This window comes from Stenella coeruleoalba, assembly GCF_951394435.1.
Source record: "Stenella coeruleoalba genome assembly, chromosome: 8".
NCBI lineage: Eukaryota > Metazoa > Chordata > Mammalia > Artiodactyla > Delphinidae > Stenella > Stenella coeruleoalba.
The window spans coordinates 99,902,806-99,923,712 of NC_137154.1; the positions used below are offsets into that span (position 1 = coordinate 99,902,806).

General features: G+C 50.8%; 1 protein-coding gene across 1 annotated transcript in view; it reads left to right on the forward strand.

Moving 5' to 3' along the window:
- PKNOX2 (PBX/knotted 1 homeobox 2) overlaps positions 1-20,907 on the forward strand; it is a 255,030-nt gene that overhangs the window by 218,680 nt on the left and 15,443 nt on the right. The window contains exons 7-10 of the mRNA XM_079928826.1: positions 5,115-5,303; positions 17,163-17,292; positions 17,733-17,830; positions 18,645-18,764. Of these exons, the coding sequence (XP_079784952.1) occupies positions 5,115-5,303; positions 17,163-17,292; positions 17,733-17,830; positions 18,645-18,764 (537 nt within the window). The remainder of the gene's footprint in view (positions 1-5,114; positions 5,304-17,162; positions 17,293-17,732; positions 17,831-18,644; positions 18,765-20,907) is intronic.

The window sequence follows — 20,907 nt, forward strand, 5'->3', positions numbered from 1 at the left end:
ACCCTGATCACTTAGGAAAAATAGTTTAATATGTCAGAGTTTTGTTCTGATTTAGAGGCAAAAACCCAAAACTGCATAAAAATAAGATAGAGGATGACTTACTAAACATAAATATAGAAGAAAAAACTGAGGATGATTATTCTTCCACTATCTGAAACTGGAACAGCAATAGAAAAGCCAACAGGATATTAGAAATCATTAAAAGAGGTTGCAAACGTTTATATGCATTTGGTTCCCTGTGGTTTATAAAGCACTTTCACATTATTATCTCTTTTAGCCGTTATCAAATCTTGTGAGACAGGGATGAGGAAAACTGAGGCTCAGGGAAGTCGTGGAATTAGCCCAATGTCACCCAGTTTGTAAATAGTAGGTCTGGACTCAAATCCAAGCTGTCTGATGGTAAATCCCAGAGGCTTTGCGCCAGGCCAGGCAGCTGCCCCACATTAATGGCATTGCCCGTTTTTTCCTCTAATACTGAATAGGTCCTACACATTCATTGCCTTGGAATACCATTATGATTTACTCTATGTTCTTAAATCTTTAAACCAAGTCTATTACCTCATAAAAAGGTAATCCTTCACCTGTACTTTATTAGACCAAAATGTAGGTCCACTTTTGGCCACCGTGCACCAAATCTATTTAAACACACTGCATGCGTATTTCATTTGAGCAAAGCTATTTTGGGTAGATTTTACTTTTTATTTTGTTCTACTTAATTGTATTTTCTGATTCTTTTTACCTAATGAGGATTTATTGGCTATAAATAGATAGGTGCACTTTTCTGTGTGTATGGGTGTGTATGTGTGTATTCACGCAAAGATTTTAAAATGAGTAAATAAAATGTTGATTGAAAATGAAGTATAGTCCAGTAAAGGAAAGCTCAGAGAAAGAAGAAAGAAGAAATGACAGGAAGGAAGGGAGGGAGGGAGAAAGAAGAAAGGTTTAAGGAATTAGGATTATTTTGTCTGGGGAAGACAAAGCTAACTGGGCAACTTATTTAAGTCAGAGGTCTTGTCCAGTGTTTGGCATATAATGAGACTCAATATTTGTTGAATGTATAACATTAAATTAAGGGAGCTTGTATTGATGGAAGCCCTGGATGTTCTCGGTGCCTACAGAAGGCTGAGTCAGCACTTTATATTAAGGCAGCAGAGATTGCAGTAAATGCTTGGAAGAACTCAGCAGATTGAGAGAACATGGAGATGGCGTGAGGTGGTAAGAGAGCCTCAGGAGAGAAGATGCAGCCACGTGTCCGGAAGGGTTTGGACCATCCGGTCACCTAGAGACTGGCCTAGATCATCTCACATGGTCCCTTCCAGGACCATCAGAAGTCCCTGTAACGTTCAGAGAATCAGAAAACAGAAGGCACCTGACAGTCCAACCCCCTCTTCTTACGCATGGGGAAGCACGCTGAGGTACTCTGGCTCCTGCGGGCCAGGCCAGAGCAGCCGAATGCGGGAACATTGCCAGGGAGGGTTCTGGAAATCCTAAACTTGAGTTTCCTGGACGCCCGTACTTCCTGTCACTAAGCCACTTTCTCCCTAAACCATGCACCCTATCAACTGACATTTTCTCCGTGTAAATCCTGAGACCCTTAGTTGCCGGTGAAGCAACACAGGCAACATGGCTTCACGCTCCAGCTCTGTCACTTACCGACTGTGTGACGTTAAGCAAGTAAACTTCTACCTGTGGCCTTCATTGCCTTCAACTGTAAAATATGGGCAATAATGGTACCCACTTGCAGAGGTGGTTATGTGTAAGAAATCAGGCATGTGCTGGGTTTAACACAGTCCCTGAGACATAGTAAGAATAAGAAATGTTTGGGTATTGTTATCCATCAGTCAGTCAATGAGTATTTATTAAACACCGTATATTGTCAAGTAGAAAATTTAGGCAAGAGCAAATAATTTATTCAGTGCCCGACTCCATCTTTTGGTCCAAATAATCTGGACTAAAGTCACTCTTCTCCTCTTTGCCTGGGACGGCACAGTCTCCTTTAGTCTCAGCCCCACGGAGGGGGCATCTCCTGAGGACAAGACCCTGTGACTGAGCCCTGCTTGAAAACACACAATTGTTGGTTTCTCTCTTTGAGTGACACTTAGTCTAATTCAGTACTCAGAGCCTTTAATTAGTCAAGCACAATCCCTACCCATCAGACAATCCAAATGCCAACCTGAGGGCGCCTCGCTTGCTCTCCACTTGAAATGCAGATGAAGCTCAGAGTGGGTGTGGCCCTGGCTTCTAGCCATGCAGCACGACACACCTGATAGGATTCTCTGGGAGTGATGCCCATCCTTGTTTTCCTGGGCATCAAAATGCCGGCCCAAAGCTAAGAGGGATGCTTATATATTGCTTATGTCAACATAAATGGTCTCCAAGGCGAGCCCCACTTTTTTTTACTTTGTGATTTGATAGAACTATAGATTCACATGCAGTTGTAAGAATTAATACAGAGAAGTCCTGATCCCCTTCTTGCATGACTGGAATACAGTTTGACAACTAGGAAATGACTATGGTATGATCCACCAACCTTATTCAGATTTCACCAGTTTTACATGCAGCCGTGTGTGTGTGTGTGTGTGTACTTCTGTGCCATTTTGTCATATGTGTAGATTCATGGAAACACTATGGTAGTCAAGATACAGGGCAGTTCCTCCCTCTCTCCCCCACCACATCCCTTGGCAAACACTAATCTGTTCTCCATCTTTAAAATTCAGTCGTTTCAAGAATGTTATATAAATTTCATCACACAGTATGTAACCTTCCGAGACTGGCTTTTTCTTTTCTGCTCAGCATAATTCCCTTTAAATCCATCCAAGTAGTTGAGTGTATCAGTAGTTTGTTCCTTGTTATTGCCTAGTACTATTTCGTGATACGGATGTACCATAGTTTCTTTATCCATTCACCTGTTGACGTGTATTTTGGTTGTTTCCAGTTTGGGGCTATCAGAATAAGGTTGTTTGGAATATTCACATACAGGTTTTGGGTGAGCAGATGTTTTTATTTTTCTGGGATAAATGCCCAAGAGTTGGAGTTACTGAGCTGGGTGGTGTATTCAGTTTCATAAGAAACTGTTCTGCTGTTTTCCAGAGTGGCTGGACCATTTTTCATACCCACCAGCAACATATGAGTGGTCCCGTTTCTAATTCCTTGCCAGCATCTGGTGTTACCTATATTTTTAATGTTAACCATTCTGATAGGTGTATAGTGATATCTCATTGTGGTTTTAATTTGCATTTCCCTGATGGCTAATGACATTGAACATCTTTTCATGTGCTTATTTGCCATGTATATATATATACTCTTCAGTGAAATGTCTGATGCTGTCTTTTGCCCAAGTTCTAATTGGATTGCTTGTTATTTCACTGGCTAGTTTTGAGAGCTCTTTATATATTCTAGACATAAGTCCTTTGTCAGATATGTGGTTTGCAGATATTTTCTCCCAGTCTGTAGTTTATCTTTTCATCTTCTTCACAGGATCTTTTGAAGAGCAAACATTTTACATTTTGATGAGGTCCAATTCATCAAGTTTTCCTTTTCTGGGTCATGTTTTTGGTGTTAAGTCTAAGACCTCTTTGCGTAACCCTAGGTCCTGATGATTTTCTCCTGGGTTTTTTTTTTTTCTAAAAATTTTATAGTTTGTATGTCTTACATTTCAGTCTTTGATCCATTTGAGTTAATTTTTGTATAAGGCGTGAGATTTAAATCAAGGTTCACTGTTTTGCTTGTGGATATCCAATTGTTCCAACACCTTTTTTGAAAAGCAATTTGGCCATATTTATCATGAGCCAAAGGTATGTCCATAGCTTTTTTTCTGTCACTTCCGGGACCTTGTCCTAAGGAAATAATGCAGAAACACGAATAAGCTATAAGGTTGGAAGATTAGTCACTGTGACATGTTTTTTAATAAAATTAAAAAATTGGAATTAACCTGAATGCCCAACCATAAGGAATTGGCTAAGTGTAGCACACACATGGAATGATATGCAGCAATTTAAAATGTATTTACGCAATAACTTTCACCCATTCAACAAATATTTACTCAGTATCCACTTGTGTTAGTAACGAGGATAATGGGGTGAGCAAATTAGCCACCACCCCTCTCTTCTAGAAGCTTGCAGTCTAGAAGGGAGAATAGAGGAAACATTCCTGCCACTTAGAAAAATACATTTGGTAAACTAAGGGGAAAAACAGGAAGCAAAATTGTACATACAAGGTGATTGAAGCTGTGTTGAAATACACGCATGCGAAAAAGAACAAAGAAATCGTCATTCTTTTTAGGGTGATTAGATCAAGGGCAGTCTTTTTCATCCTCTGTTTTCCATACCTTCCATAGCACCTTCTTTTTATAATAATAACAACGATAAAGGGAAAAGCCTCGATTGAGAAATAGCTTCTTGCCTTGAAAAGGTTAGGAACGTCCACTTGAAGAGGCGGCAGACACACGTACCAAAGGGTACGCAAAAGGCCACCGCAGACAGTTGGGTGTCCCAGCACCCAGCTAAGTCATGCTGGACGATGCAGTCGGTCAACATGCATTGATGGGGTGTCTGCTAGGTGACTGGCATCACATGAGGTACTCAGAATACGTGTTTAAGAGTAGCCAGTCCCTGACCTCTTGGGGCTCTTGCAAGGAGCTCTGATCTCGGTCTTCCTCGTGCCTGTTCAAGGCCTCACACTTTGCAGCTCACGCCTTCCCTCAGGTGCTCCTCTCCACAAAACTGTAAGGTTGTCAGGGAGCGCGTAATGGTCCCCATTTGTCAGACAATGAGGCGCAGAGAGCTTAAGCACTTGGCCAAGGCCACACAGACTGTAAATGGCAGGCAGGGGGCTTGAGACCTGGCCTTCTAACCTCTAAGCACAGTGCTGTTCTCAGAATACCACACCTGCCTCAAGAACAGCTGTGATAACAGTGAACTCAAAGCAAGGAAGCAATCGGCAGCTACCCACAAGGAGAATTTAAATCCTGCGGGTGGAAAGCGTACATCCCTAGGGCGAGCATGGGCTCCTCTCTGTCCGTGGGCTTGGGACTTGTTCGGGGGGTGGGGGGCGGGCAAGGCAGTGAGGGGACTGGGATCCAGACACCTGGGCTCACCTCTCCTCCCCCTCCACAGATGGTGAAGGCAATCCAGGTCCTGAGAATCCACCTGCTGGAGCTGGAGAAAGTCAATGAACTCTGCAAGGACTTTTGTAACCGTTACATCACCTGCCTCAAAACCAAGATGCACAGTGATAACCTGCTCAGGAATGACCTCGGGGGGCCCTACTCCCCCAACCAGCCCTCCATAAACCTTCACTCACAGGTAACACACAGGGCTGGGTCCTGTCTCCTAGCCAGGCTCCTAAGCGAGGTGTCAGAATGTCTGAAGGTCCCATGGAGACCTAGGAAAATGGTTTAGACTGACTATCCTTTCACCTCTGATCCACTCCTCCTGCTATTTTCAGGCAGCTCAGTCCCTTTTTCACCCAGAGCTCGGCATACCAGGGTATCAGTATTCCCTAGAAGATGACCAGATCTGAGAGGGACAATGTCCAAAGGGATTCCTGGCTTCCTGGTCCAAGATATCCCAAAAAATGAGCACGAGAGTTAAGGAGATGGAGAGCTTTGTAGGAGGATGAGGCGGGGACGGAGCTGGGAGTGGACCCAGACATCCCAGCCTCGCAGGCTTCTCAAGGGGGCTGGAGCTCGATGAGCTCTCTGTGTTTTGGGAAGGAGAGTGTGGGGAAAGTGGGCCTTCCCTGAATCCTGCCCACCTAATAGGAGACAGCAGCTTTTCCCCGATCATTCTCTAGTTGCTCACCCTGCCCTGGCACATCTGTCTCCCTGTGGTCCAGGGCCACTGTGTAAGTCACCTAAAGTCACCCCTCACAAGATTCACCAGCCACCTTCATCCTGGGAACTGGGAACTGTGGAAATGGCAGAGAATGGGCTCTCTCTCCAGGACAGAATATTTTCCCCAAACCTATGAACTAAGAAAGCTTCCCGGTGATACCTTCCCGACTCACTGGTGTCTATGTTAAGCGCTAGACTCACCACTTTCTTCTTCTCCCACTGAGCTCTTGAGTCCAGGACAGACACATGGAGGGTCCCCCAGGAGGTTTGCACTAGCCTCTGCCCACGAGACAATCAGGCTTGGGGATCCCGCTAAACTTTCTAAGAATGCTTGGTGAGAGGTGCTGGAAAGAATGCCAAAGAAAGGTGGTGCTATTTTTATCCTTAAGTTTTAAGGATCGAGACGTATAATCGATCTCTCTAGGTTGGTGGAGGCAGGGGAAAGGACATGGTGACCCCGAGAAGGCCAGCCGTGCCTTGTACATTTTGATAGCAGGAATTACGTCGAACCCACCCCAGTGGGGTCTCTGTGGGACTCGATAGTGAGTACTGTATGGGACACGAGGCCGGAAGTTTATTTCCTCTTCCCATTGCTTGAAATCACCAAATCACTTTATTACAGATCTAAACTCAGCCGCCCAGGCTTCTGCTTGCTAATATTCTCTTGAAATAGACTCATTCCTTCAGAGTCTTATTGTACTTTCCCTTATGATCAAAATTAGCAAGAAACTTGCATAAAAGAGGACAATAATTGCTCAACGAGCATCTCGTTTGTAATTTATTAGTTTCTATTATTGTGGGTTACCATGGCGATGCTGCGCAGCCCCGGTGATGGGAGAGATGCAAGATAGGAGCCAAGGAGGCTGTGAGGCCTCACCAAATGGAGATGCACATTTTTATCAGTAATTTTCATGAAAATAATAAGTGAGGAGTTAATGAGATGGAAAGCCATCCTGTGGCTATTGTGAATTTGTTTTAAGTGTTGATCTAATTAGAATGCATCGGTCAGGAAAAGTAATGAGGATTTAGTGCCTCACAGAGATGTAAGGATCATATCAGAAAATTAGCACAAGTCTTTGGAAATAATCAGGTCCTTGGAGAGGCCCTGGGTTTTCCCTCCTGGGCCCTCCAACCCCAGCTCGAGCTCTGGCATCGGGGGTGTACCAGGGCAGTGGGAGAAGAAAGGAGGGCCAGAGGGCTTTGCAGCCACAGTGGCCCCCTCAGGCTTGGGCTCTCCGGGCCGACAACTTTGTGTGCAGAAAGCAGGGTCACTGGAGACGCGGGTTAGCAGAGAAGGATAACGTGGGCTCTGGGTGAGCCAGGCCTCGGAGATGCTATCTGCAAAAATCAGTCCTCCTGGGGAATCCCTGCATTCAGTGCCTCTGAGCTTAGAGGAAAGAGGAAGGAACTTTGATTCCTATCACTGTAAGCATCACATCTGTGCCTGACAGTGAAGCTGGCCCTGGGGTGACCACTGCAGAAAGGCCTCTGATCCGCTTAGAAAGAGGAACTCAGACGATCAGACAAAAACAAAGACACCAAGAAAGAGAGAAGACACTTAGCGAGGTGGTCCCATTTGCTGCTTCTCAGATTTGTCCCTTCATTTCCTCTCGCTGGCCCCACCTACTTGTTCAGGCTTCAGTGGGTAAATAAGGTGATTACACACGAGCTGCTGTCATAGCTTCCTAACCTGCTCTTCTGTCTTCTCTGGCTACCTCGAAGCCCTCCCCCCTCCACATACACACATACACGCATACACACACACACACACACACATACACACACATACATGTATACACACACACATGCATACATACACACACACATAGAGGCATACACACACACACACATACAGGCATACACACACACACACATTCACATATGCACACCTCAGCCTTCTGCTGCTGCTTTATCTTCTGAAGCTCTATTCAAGCCATTCTCCTGCTTGAAAAGCCCAGTTGCCCCCCAGAGTTTTCACATCCTTTCACTTGACATTTGATGCCCTCGTAGGTCACTATTTTTCCACGCCTGTGTGTTTGGGTGATGACGGCACATCTCTGCAGGACCAAACCCAGCCTCTTCCCCAACGGCAATAATAAGGCTGCTCTCTCCATGGAGGCCTCCCTGACACCTCACCCCAAAGCATGGGCTTTTCTTCCTCTCAACTAACTCCTGGGCACAGTAGGCCATTTATATGGTAAATATCCCATGTGACTTCACGTTTTCCTCTCCTGGTGAATGATAGGCAGCCAGTAAATATCTGTTGAAAGAAGTAATATGATGAGAAATATAGAGAGAAATCAAGGGAGGCAACAGGAAGGCAAAGGAGGAAAGGAGAAGTAGGGAGAAAGACAAAGGGAAAGAAAGACAAATATCAATGGTTACGTTTGCGAGGGAGGTACGGAGAGGCTGAAGAACTAGAGGAAAAGAACAACAAAGACAAAGAGACACAGACCGAGGAAGAGGAGAGTGAGACTGAAGACAGGCAGAGGCAGAAAGGAGTTGGAGAGAGAGATGGCGGCAGTCGTGGGGGGAGGGGAGGGGGTGGGGTCAGTGCAGCGTCCCGGGTGTGTGTCCGGCAGAAGGTGAGCAGGATGTGCCCCGCGTTGCCCCGTCCACATCCCCAGGTCAGGCTCCCATCTCTGCCTCGCCAAGGTGGGCGCGGGCTGGCCTGGGCCTTCCCAGGAAGGAGAGACCCTCGGGGCCAAGAGACTCAGTGCAGGAGGCAGGCCTGACTGGGGTCCGGCCGTGGGAGCCAGCTCGGCGGAGGAGAGAGGAGGAGCGTGTGTGTGTGCGTGTGCGTGTGCGTGTGCGTGTCTGTGCACACATTCGTCATGGTGCGACCTTAATCCCCCCAGCCTGAAATAGCCGCGCTGAGCCCAGCCTGGCCTGGGGAGGGGTGTCTCCCCTCTGGAACACGATCTTCAGGATCAACATTCCAGCCGCCTGCCAGCTTTGTTGCAAACTGCTGGCTCATGGTTTTGCCTGTGTGCTAATCATTCAGCCTTGTGTTGCAGAGTGGGAGATGTTTTTTTATTCAAATTGGTCCCCCTCTCTCAGATGCCATACTGTGTCCCCATCCAGCTCTGCGAGGTCGGGGCATACTCTCCGCGTGGCCTTCCGTTTCTATGGGGAAGGGGGGGTGGAAGGGGGTTCGGAGCGGGGGAGACTGCTTTCAGCAAGCAGGAAAGCTAAACCGGGGTTTCCAAGGACTTGGGCCACAGCCTGTCCTTTCCCCTCTGGAGGAGGCCACCCTGCCCTGCCTGCACCTAATGACACCCAGGATTCTTACTCGGCAGAACCCAGGCTTCCTGTGGGGGCAGATCCTCAGTGAAGAAGCCCTTCCTTGATGGCCCCAAATAAACCATTCCACTGGAGAGACCCTCATGCTCGCCCCCCTCAAGCATTAGTTTGACCTGAAATCCATCCTTCTTTCCCCGTGGAGATTAAACCTCAGCTCTGTTCCAGTGCAAATCAGGAGAGCCACAGTTCTCATGCATTTGCCGAGCATTTAGGGGCAGCTTACTGTATGCACCCCGCTAGGTCCTGGGAGAACACAGGGGATTGTCCATGATGAGTGCCCAATCTCAGTGGGAGGGAGCTTGAGTCACACCCAAGGATCTAGATAAATTATCTGAGCACAGAGTGCTCAGGGGCAAGGGGACCCTGAGGAAGGGCAGGAAGGCAGCCGCCGGAAGGGGTCTGGATTGAGCAAAGCATGTGTATGGCCTGAGGTTGCCCAGTCACCACTCAGCATCCGTCTTCCTCCCCGGGGAAAGCCCAGGCCCCAGCCTGCATGCCCTCATGGCCATTGTCTGTTCCTGCCCAGAGACAGGACGAGCAAACCTCTGTAAGGATCAAATAGGCCAGCAGGAGGACTTTCAAATCCTATTGTGATTGGAGAAGCTGTAGATTCACTGGCCTTGGGAGGACTTCCTAGAGGAGGGGGAATTTCAGGCAAGCTTGGGGGAGTGGAGGGCAGTTAGCAGACTACCTGGGAGCTCTCAGTGTGAATGTTCCCAGGGTAGAGAGAAGTCTGGAGAAGGTAAGGGACAGAGAGAGCCTTTCACAGTCCCTGCAGAGAAGGGGCCGGGGTATGGGGGAAACATCACTCACTCATGCCATGTGCATCTGTTCAAGCACCAATGAGCTTGCTGGGTTCCAAGGGCATGAAAACCACTGTGACACAATCTCTAACTGCGAATGTAATGATGGAGTATCTTGCGGCCAAATTTGTGGGATGTTATGCTTTGAGTCTGATCACCACAACCAATTGCCAAAGACTTTAAAGGCAGTGGAGAATGTAGGCAACGGGGTAAGGATTGGAGACGCGTTGGAGACAAATGAACCGACTGGCCACCTTTTGAGCTGCTCAGGGAAGAACTGGCAGAGAAAGGGGAGAACGTCCACGTTTATTGAGCTCCCTGGTCCCAAGCACTCTGTGTACCAGGTGCTTGACATAGATTATCTTGCTTATGCCTCACAACCAGCCTGCAAGGTGCACATTATTTTCTCCATTTTATACCCAAGGAAAGGGAAACTCAGAGCAGTTAAGTCACTGGTTCAAGGTCACACATCTAAGAAGCAGCAGAGTCAGGGATGAGTCTATTTTCATTTACTAGATCCTTTTACTTCTTCTGTGACACGTAGGAAGGAGAACCAAGCGTCCTGGGCCCTGGGTGGGGAGGCATGACCCTACCTAGCTGTAGATCAGGGATTCAGAGACCAGCGAGTAAGAAACCAATGGCTGGGAAGCAAGAATTTGGATTTGCTAATAGATTGAAAGTAGGGAAGGGAGAGGCCACAGAGTCAGCATGGTTCTGAGATTCCGGGCTCAGCCGACCAGACGTAACTCTGCAGCTGTGCTACTCTCCAGAAAAATAGGAAGGGAACTCATCAGTACATCCTCACCTGGGGAAGGGGAAACTTACCTATTGACCCACAGAGTTTGCATTTTCAACATTAGCTGGAGGCCAAGGGCGTGGGAAGCCAGCACCTCAGCCCAGCCCCTGGAAGTTCTGCCGCATGGCTGAGCTGGGGGTGGTGACCCACCCTGCAAGGTCACTGCTGAGATGAAAAGGGGACACCCCCAGACCCAAGTGACAGGAAGCTGAGTTCCGGGAGTTCCACTGCCTTTCTCCTTTATGGGCGTTAAGGCTGTCCCTTCTGGGTTCCTAGCCACCCCCGGCCTCTGCTCAGGGGCCAGGACCCCAAGGGGGCGTCCCTGCCAGGCTCAGAAACCTGAGCGGCTCCCTCTTTCTGAGGGAATGTTCCTTAAGAGCAGCAGCAGCTGCTGTTCCCTTGAGATGAAAGCTCCCCACTGGAGTGGAACAGGAATGGGATTAGGTGGCTTGCGTACATGTGATTGGCTTCCCCGGGTTTGGGAACCCAGCTTTTCCCAGCCTGAGACAGCACACTGGCTCTGCCAGCACTGGAGGGACGCGGCCAAGAACACGGTGTCTGGGGACAGTGGCAATGTCCCTGCCCCCCAAAGGCACACGCTCACCCCGCTCCAGGCTGAAGCCCACTCAGGCCACCCATCTACTGAGCATCTATCCTGCACCCAGCGCTGTGCTAGGCAGTTTGGGGGAATTCAAAGAAAGACCCCTCTTTCCCTGAAAAGCCCTGCAACCAAGCAGGGGGAGGTGACACGCGCATGAGAGAGAACCCTTGTGCTGCCTGCCCAGCATATCAGGCTGACAGGGAGCATTAAGGGAGTCAAGAGGATGGGCCGAGGGCTTGCCCGGGTGGGTCAAGACAAGCTCTCCAGCAGGCCAGCTCCCCACCCCCAGTCTAGGCAAGTTAGCAACAAACCCGTCCTCCTGGGAGGCTTGGGAGGCTTTAGGGAGGATGGTCTGGGCTGGTGGATCAGCAGAGACCCCTAGTGGCCTGGGGGGGGATGGCAGACAGCCGGGGCCCCCACTCCCGCTGCCCCCCCACTCCCTCCACCCACTCACAATACATCCCAGGGAATGACGTTGGTTTTTCTAAAATCCCCAACCGGAAGGGCCTTCGCAAGGTCATCCAGTTCACTCCCCTGTTTCACAGGCATCCTAGTACAATAAAAATTACAGCTATTTCAAAATAACTTAAAGGAAAACTTCTAATCAGTCCTTTCCTTCACTCCTTCATTTCTTCTTACCATCGTGGTTTCTTCCAGGAGTTTCTTCCTTGAGTGGAAATTAAGTCTTCCCACGCAGCATAAGCCCTTTCGCTATTAACAGTGAAGAAAGATGGCTCGAGGAGCTGACACAGCTCCTCCTGGGCTGACATCAGACCATCGGGTCAGAGTTCACAGTCAATGCCAGTTCATTTGTTCCCCGCCGTCTCCACCCTCCGCTTCCAAAAGTAATTGCAGAGCCTTTCACTTTTTCTTAGTAATGGCTTCCTTTTGAACAAGTCATCTTTTTTTGTTCCAAAAATGAAATGTGGAGTAAAACTCACCCAGTGACCGCTGTGGTTCAGAAAGAATGACTGATGGCCCCAGGACGCGAGGGCCTGGAAGCTGGCCCACGGGTGGCGTCCAGGAGTGCAAGCTCTCAGCCATCCTAAAGCTGCTCCCCTACCTCGCTGTGCCCCTCCCGAGAGGCTCTTGGCCTCTCTGTGTCTCTGGGAAACAGCACACAAGGAGCAACAGTGGGATGAGGTCTGTGGAGGCCAGCTCGTTGACTTCCACCTGACTTCTTGGTCACCTGGTCCATGCCCTAAAAGACGTCATTGCTGGGGAACTCTAAGTTTTCAGCCTTTTGGCCCATTTCCTACTAGAAAGTAAGAGACTGATGCTCCCCAGCCCGATGGAACGGCTCCACCAGAAGAGCCAGGAAAGTGCCCATGATTCCCAGCCTTCCGGCAGCTTCCAGAGGCTTGCGGACACCACTGTCATGCTCCTGATCACGGCAAAGAATTCCTGGACTGGATAAGCAGCTTTCAGCCCCTGGTTCCTGGACAACTCAAGCAGGGATGTGAGTCTCCGGATGTTGAAATGTCACTGAAACTACCAGATGTGCTTCTAGCCTCTTCATGAGGCCAAGGAGCCTGGCAGGAAACAGCTCTGTGTCTAGGCAGATGGGTCTAGGCAGAGCACCATCTACCTGGTTTGGAGTCTGTTGAGACCCAGGAGGAAGCTGTCGAGAAGATAATAACACTGTGTGCTTAGCCAACATCTTCTCCCCAGGGGGCTCCCACTGCCGCTGTCGTAGATCCTTCCTCAGAAAAGACCGGTGCACGGTCTCCAGAGACGCAGCCCCATTGTCTCTGTAGAGACAAGGTTCTAGCCGGCTGGAAACTAAGGCGTGACCAGAAATAGTTGCAAAGTCAAGTCTCGGAGCTCATCTGGGACAGAGACCGCAGCTTTGACTTCTGGGGCTTGGCCTTGGCCCAGGAACACCCAAGGCAGGGAGGCAGGAACGAAGGGGCATGTGTCAAGGCGTGACCACCACTGCTAGGCGTGCAGCCCCGGATGAACCTCTGCTGTTGCTAAGTAAGGAACCCACGAGGCCCTATGTGTCTAGGACAGGTTTTAAACCCTGGTTGTGTCATTCCCTAGTGGCGCGACTTTAGCCAAAGGAAGTGGGAAATGATTTATTGGGTGCCTAAATGTGCCGGACACTGTGCTTACCTTGGAGCCTGGCTGTCTCACTCCAAAGTTCATCTCTCCATGGGAGCATCGGTGCTACACCTGGAGCCAGAAGACCTGGGTTCGAGGCAGAGCCATGTGACTCAAGAAGGTCACTTCCATTCTCTGGACCTCAATTCCTCTTCAGGCAAATAGAAGAATCTCTCCTCTGCTGACCCCATAGGTAGTGGTGAGATTAAAATGAAATAGCACAGTGAAAGAATGCTCTCTGATATTCAGTGTGTATGATAAATAGGTAGTTTTCAGACCCATCTGATCTTTGGGACCATGTGAGGGAGGTTTTTAAAAAACACAGATTGCTGATGGTCTAATTCAATGGTCCTAAGAATCTGTGTCTTAAAAAAACACCCCAGTGGGGACTTCCCTGGTGGTCCAGTGGTAAAGAATCCGCTTTACAATGCAGGGGACACGAGTTCGATCCCTGGGCAGGGAACTAAGATCCCACGTGCCTCTGGGCAACTAAGCCCATACGCCAGAAGTATTGAGCTCGCGCGCCTCACATAGAGAGCCCACGTGCCACAAACTACAGAGCCCAGACGCCCTGGAGCCCGCACTGCACAACTAGAGAGAAGCCACCACAGCGAAGAGCTCGCGCTGCAACGAAAGATCCCGCATGCATCAACTAAGACCCGATGTAGCCAATAATAAATAAAAACAAAACAAAAAAAACACCCCAGTTCTCAGGCAGGTTTGTGAAACAGCTCATATTTTCAAATGTAAGAGATGAATATCATTTCCCCAGACCCTGGGATGCCAAGTTTTCGCTTCCTCTCTTTGTCCCAGCTAAGGTGGGGCCAGCCCAGGCCCTGCCCACGGTCTCTACCCATGAAGTTCTCCGTCCCATTCCTTTACTAATGTAACTTGGCCTCTTAGCACCTCCCAGCAAAGACCCAGAGTAGAAGGAGAGGGTAGGAAAGAGAAGGGTCTGAGCCAATGCATAAATTGCCTTTAGTTACCTAAACTGGGGAAGCTGGCATGGAGGCTAGCCAAGCCACAAGTCTGAGAGCCAGCCAGAGTTTGAATACGCCGGTGATGGCTCACCCTTTGGCCTCTGCTAGTAAAAATGTGTTGGTTGAATCCCAAGGCATACATCTTATATTTATTTTACTGGCTTTGCCTGTGTTTTTCTAACCTTGCTGGATATTTTTTCCGATGGGGCAGGGGGTGGGGTTGGAGGAGAAAGTCTGGGACAACTTTTTACGTTTGAAATTCCCAAATATCCTTATTCGATGACGAGCACTGTGGCATGGGTGGTTCCAAACCAGAGATTGTTGAAAAGTCACTGCCATTAGTTTTAGGGTGAGTGGCATGGAGTGGATACCCCGCCCCCCATTAAATTTACCTTCCACGTTTGCCTCAGCCTCACGTCATCTCAGTATTGCTTTACACCCTGGGAGAATGGTTGGCTGGGAGTTTGGGACGAGGGGAGCTCAAGCTTGGAGCAGACTCACAGCTGAAGAGTCAGGCTTTGAGGATTCCTGGGTGTTAGCAACGAGCCAGAGACTGAGGCAGGAGGTGCTAATTCCCAATCCACCTTCATTCCGTGGGTGCCCACGCTGTCTCCGTACTTCCAGGTTTGGGCTGTTTTTAATCTGCTCACTTGCCTTCAACAGCTATTGAACCGCTGTGATTCCGGGAGAACCTTTCAGCCCAGTTCTTGGCACAGGGTGTGGGTCCAGTGTTTGTGGAGGACGGAGGACTGTGTTCTAGCCCTGTTGCTGCTACCCAGCTGGGGGACCGTGGGCAAGTCGCTTGGATGTCTAAGCCTCAGTTCCTTATTTGTACCTCAGGGAGCTGAAATACTCAGATTGTAAGGGCCCTTCCAGTCTCTAGGCTTCTGCAGGTCAGACTCAGCATTACCCCGGAGCTGTACAAATGAGAAGGCCAAGAATTCTGCTCAAAGAATAAACCTCGCTGGTGGGGAGGCCCTCGCCGATCCCAGAAAGGAAAAGTTGAGGCAGGAGCCGCTCCCTCCCTTCCCCAAGGTCACAGTCGCAGAGGTGAGCCGAGTATGGGAGCGAGGCCTCCTCCCAGGAGCCAGATGGGAGGCCCCGGCGTGGAGGAGGGGAAGCCAGGCTCCCGCCCCGCTGTTGCGTATTTATAGCCCTGAGCCGGACAGTACAGGAGGGTAGAAAAGGCAGCTCGGAGGAGATGCCAAGGGGGGTTAAGCAGCTGAATCGAATGAGACGTGTAAGTCAGGACCGACTGCCTCTCTCTGTGAGAGGCTTGGCCGGCTTCCCGGGCGCCAGGGTCTGGGAGGTGATGCGCCCTAGCTGTCCCCCGGCCTTTGATGCTTCTCCTTTGTCTGTCGCTCCCTGTGTGCCGTCGCTGGCTCCAGGTTTCCTCCAAGCACACGTTTCTCTTCACTCCACACTCTAGACCTTCCTGCAGCCGAAGGCCCAAGCTCCTCTGGTCCTAAAACCAAAGCTAGGAAGCCAGGGGCCTCCTTTTCCCCCTATTTCCTTGGCCGTTTTCCTGCCTAATTCCTTCCAGCTGGCCTTTTGGGCAGGTTACCCGGTTCAAGCCCTGTTTTTACACGTGGGCCTGTGGTCGGGGGCACCGGAGGCTAGGCGCTAAGCGACCCTGGTGGGTCTCCTGGCTCCGGGCACTACACCTCATTCGCGCCTGCCTTGCTGTCTCCAGATGAAGCCTGGAGACCCCGACCTCTCACACCCAATTCCTTCCTCACAAACCCTCCCGAGCAGAGCAGAGCGCCCGGCCGCCAAGCAGGGAGGCCTTGCTGCCCTTCTTGGAGACCCACGGCCGAGCTTCCTTCCTGTCCCTCTACATCAAGTCTAAGCGATCCTAGCCCAGCTCTTACGTGGCAATGATGAGGGTACCAGGGGGAAAAATGGTTTTCTTAGCTGCTTTGCATTGTCTGGGGGAAACGGGCAGGCAGTGACAGTGTGGGGCGGAGGGGACCTCCGTGGTGGGCTCTGTGTTGGGGGCCTGAGGGAGAGGAAGCAGCCCATGGAATGTGCCCGAGGCTGGCAGAGGGGAGGCTCACGCGAGATTCCTGGAAGACAGGTTATGAAGGGGCCAGGCGGCTATATTTTATTATTATTTAGCAAATATTTTAGTAGCCGTGATGTGTCAGGCCCTAAACTACGTGCTAAGGATACAAAGAGAATATGTCGGAGGCCCCTTTGTGTGGATCTTGGTGTAATAAGTGCTGCGATACAGGTACGGGGAAGCGAGGCCCTGCGGTGGGGGTGGGGCATCTGGAGACAACTGAGTGCGAAGGATGTGCAGGTGAAGCCCTGGGCTGGGGTTGGAATCACCTGGGGAGCTTTCAACACCCGCCCCTCCCCCCCCACCCCCGCGCCGAAAGCCCTGGCCACACCCCTGACCAATTAAATTAGAATCGCCGGGGATGGAACCTAGGTACGGATACCGGAACTTGCAAAGTGAAGCCAAGGTGCGGACCACTGGTTTCTGGGATAATGTATGTCTCAGGTTTGCAGGGGAATGGAATGGCTAAATGCATGACTATTGTTGGTTGGTTTTTTTTCAGATTGAGCCTTCTTCACACTTTCTAGGGAGCCATGGGAATTGCTTTCTGGATTTGGGTCTGAGAGGAGCAGGAAAAGGGAGGAGGCAAGGCAGGAAGGGGGAGGGGAGAGGAGAAATTTGGGGCTGTGGCATCTAAGCTCTTAGTGGCATTGTCACAAACCACGCCTCCCTTACTGCCAGGACCTCCTGCAGAATTCCCCCAGTTCCATGTCCGGAGTCTCCAATAACCCCCAGGGGATTGTGGTCCCAGCCTCAGCGCTCCAGCAGGGCAACATCGCCATGACAACTGTCAACTCACAAGTGGTGTCAGGTGTGTGCAGCGGATTGTGGGGAACACCCCTGGGAGGAGGCCGGGTGGCCCTGAGGGAATTCCAGGGTTGGGGGGCAGGGCACTGAACAAAACGTCCTAGGAAATGGGAGAGGTGCCCCCTGCCGAGGGAGGGGCTTCCAGCTGCGTTTCTTGACTAAAGTGTTCTGTAAGCTTATAGATGGTTAGCAAGACCTGATGATGGTGGTTTGGAACAAATTTGGGTCAAAGTCTCATAAGCCCGTCAGAGACCCTTCCGCCAAACACACAGAGAGACTCTATTCTCTGGACCCCATCCCCGTCCCACCCCTCCTCCACAGGGGCTGAATGCCTCCAGAGTAGAGGGTGTTTACACGTGAGTGCCAAGGGCATTGGGAACCCTGCTTGCCCTCACTCCTACCCACCCCTATGGCAGGGGACTCCAAAAGTGGTTGTCTCCTCAGGTGGAGCCTTATACCAGCCGGTTACCATGGTAACCTCCCAGGGTCAGGTGGTCACCCAAGCAATCCCCCAGGGAGCCATCCAGATCCAGAACACACAGGTGAGTGTGTGTGTGCAGTGTAGGTGTGTGCATATGTGCATGGGTCTGGGGGAGGGCAACCGTGACGCTTTACTGCCTGCTAAGCACTTTACACCGGTAACTCCTTACATCCTCATTAGTCCTCTAAGGAGTATCATTACCCCCGCTTGACAGAAAAGAAGGTGGGTGTTGGAAAGGTTTTATCAACTGGGATTTTGCTGCCTCTCGGGGTTACATCGAGGGATTCTGCACTTCCTATTCCTGGTCTACACTCCGAGCCACTCTGTAGCTCAGTGGGGTAGAGCGTACACAAGGGAGCCAGGGTGGGAGTGAGAAGATCTGAAGTCAGAGGCCCGAGATCTGACATTAACTCTGCCATCTCGGATGAGTCACCTAACCTCTCTGAGCCTCTGAGTTTTTATCCATAGATGAGGGATTGACACCAGCTGCACACTAGCCCCACCAGCCTACGGAGCTGATGTGAGGGCTGACCATGGTAATGGATAGGAAAGCACTGTGCAGACTTTAATGTACCCCAGGAATGCTAATAACTATTGGATGGTTTACGGCCAATCTCTCTCTCCTGTGCCCTTTGCATGACCCTGTTTCCTCTGTCTCCTCTCTCATCCCCTTCTCCTCCCTCTTCGCCGTCTTCCCTTCTCCCATCCTCTGAGAGGCTGGCGCTGGGTGACAGGAAAGGTAACCTCCCCCGGGCCCTCAGAATGAGTTGGGAAAGGGGACTGGCAGCGAGAGGCTGCTGTCTCTATGGCAACAGGTCCCTAGCCGCTGGCCCGCCAGGCTGCTGATGCTGATTTTTTTTCCACGTGCCCTGAAGGTTAACCTTGACCTCACCTCCCTCCTGGAAAATGAGGATAAGAAGTCCAAGAACAAACGAGGAGTCTTGCCCAAGCATGCCACCAATATAATGCGTTCTTGGCTCTTCCAGCATCTCATGGTGAGTGTGTGTGTGTGTGTTGGGGTGTGGAGTTGCAGCGTGGGGTATGAATAAGCCCTGGGGCACCAGACCATCATCCCTAGATCTGCAGAGGGTGTGGCCTCAAAGAGAGGCCCTCTGATAGGGATACCATCTTCCAGAGGCCAGGGCAGAGGGAGGCTTAAATGGGACCTACAGCTGGGAGTTCCAGTGCTTGCGGCTGCTGCCTCAAAAAAGTGTGACATCGATGAGGGAATGGGGACAGACACATTCTGGAGAGAACGCAGTACTGGGCTAGTGGACAGGGTGGTTTCAGGGACCGGGTGAGATTCTGTGGGAGCCGGGGCTGTGCTTACTGGTTCAGAACCTCCTCCCGCGGTCAGCCATGCTCACCCCTGACCTCTCCCGTGGAAGAAAATGCTGATTCTCCATCAGGACTCTTCTGCTTCCCGAGTCCTCAGTACGGAGGGAAGCAGAGGGTGTGCGTCCATTTCCCTCTGATCAGGGCAGCCAGAGGAGGCACAGACTGGGGAGCCGTGGCTGAGCCCACCCCCCGGAGGAGCCGCCCAGGCAGAAATCCTGGCCTCACGTAACCAGCCGAGCTCAGAAACGCAGAGCAGTTGCTTTCATAGCCTCTTTCGTAAAATGACGACACGGCCTCAGATTTAAGTGTAATGTTTATAAAGCACCTGCCCTGTGCCCCTACCATGACGGTAGTTGTGTTTGTGTGCAGTGTAAGTGGCAGCAGACAGGTCTTGACTATCAGAAGTGACTTTAACGCTATTATCACTAGCAACCTCCTAGTATCATTCAAGGGCTGGAGCAATAAAGAAAGCCAGTGACTCTGGGCTGAGTGTGTGTGTGTGTGTGTGTGTGTGTGTGTGTGTGTGTGTGTGTGTGTGTGTGTGTGTGTGTGTGTGTCTGGGGTGGGGAGGTAGATTCTTCGAGCACAGACGGGCTCCCAGTGGACTGCAAGCTCTTGGCCTGGCATGAGTACTAGACACACAGACAGAAGACAGATACCAAGCTTGGGGCTGTAGATATATTGGTCGGAAAAGTGTGGGGAAGAATCAGGAGTTAGGGGGACTCTTTCTTCAGAGACAAGGAGACAAAGCCAGCGGATCGTGGGAACTAATTAATCAGTCAGTCATCAGCCCTTTATTTGAAAGTGCCTCCAAGAGCCAGGGCGCCCAGGCCCAGGTGGTCCTAGGATCTGGGGATCTTAGGATCTCCTGCCCCCCAGCAGATGGCCAGAACTGCTCTGAGGTGCGGGATGTGGCCTGAGCTCTGCGCCCCCCACCCTCCCCGCCGGCCCTGGGGAATGATGACTCGGGGCCGCCCCAGCGTTTGCTGAGGAAGCACATCTTGAAGGCACAACCTTGGGAGCAAACAATAACCAAATTTGGAGAGAAAGCGCTGGAAGGCTGAGGGTTAAAGCCAGGAAAGGAGGTTGGAGAGACTCCCAGAGCCTAGTGATGAAGCCAGGTGCAGCCTCGGCCTGTTGTTCTGACTCAGTATCTGGAGCTCGCGGTGGGGATGCCCAGGTCTTCTGCCTGTTCTCTCTTCCATGTTGTTAGAGAGCCAGAGGGCTCAGATGGACTTGGTGGCCCTGAGAGCCCAGTGTCTGTGCGAAGCTCCCAGCCCCAGCGCCGGGAAGAGGGCCTCTGTAGGGGAGGTTCTGTCTCTGTGCACTGAGCTGTAACACCCAAGTTGGGGGCACCCAGGCTACCTCCCCGGCCCCAGCCATGGACCTAGAGGAGGCCACGTGTTACGTTGTGTTGCTGTGTAACTGTAGGGCTGTGGGTTTGGTGGAAAGCTTGTGGGCTTTTGAGGCAACCAAACCCAGCTTCACATCTAGTCTTTCCCTCTTCCTCTGTGATCTGGCCACACTCACCTCTTGTGGCGATCGTGACGGAGCAGTGAAATGAGTGCAAAGACCCTAGCACACTGGGGCTTCTTAAATGTTCGTTCCCTCGCTTCTCTTCCTTTCCTTACCCCCATCCTGTGCATGTTTGAAGACTGATGTGAACACACCTACAGCCTTACTTCTGAGGGGAGAAAAGGCAAGTATAGGAGGGAGAGGAGCCTGACGTCCAGGCCAGTGCCCCTCGCTGACTCCTGTCACTTCCGGTGCCTCCCGTACCCAATGGCAACTCACCCCTGA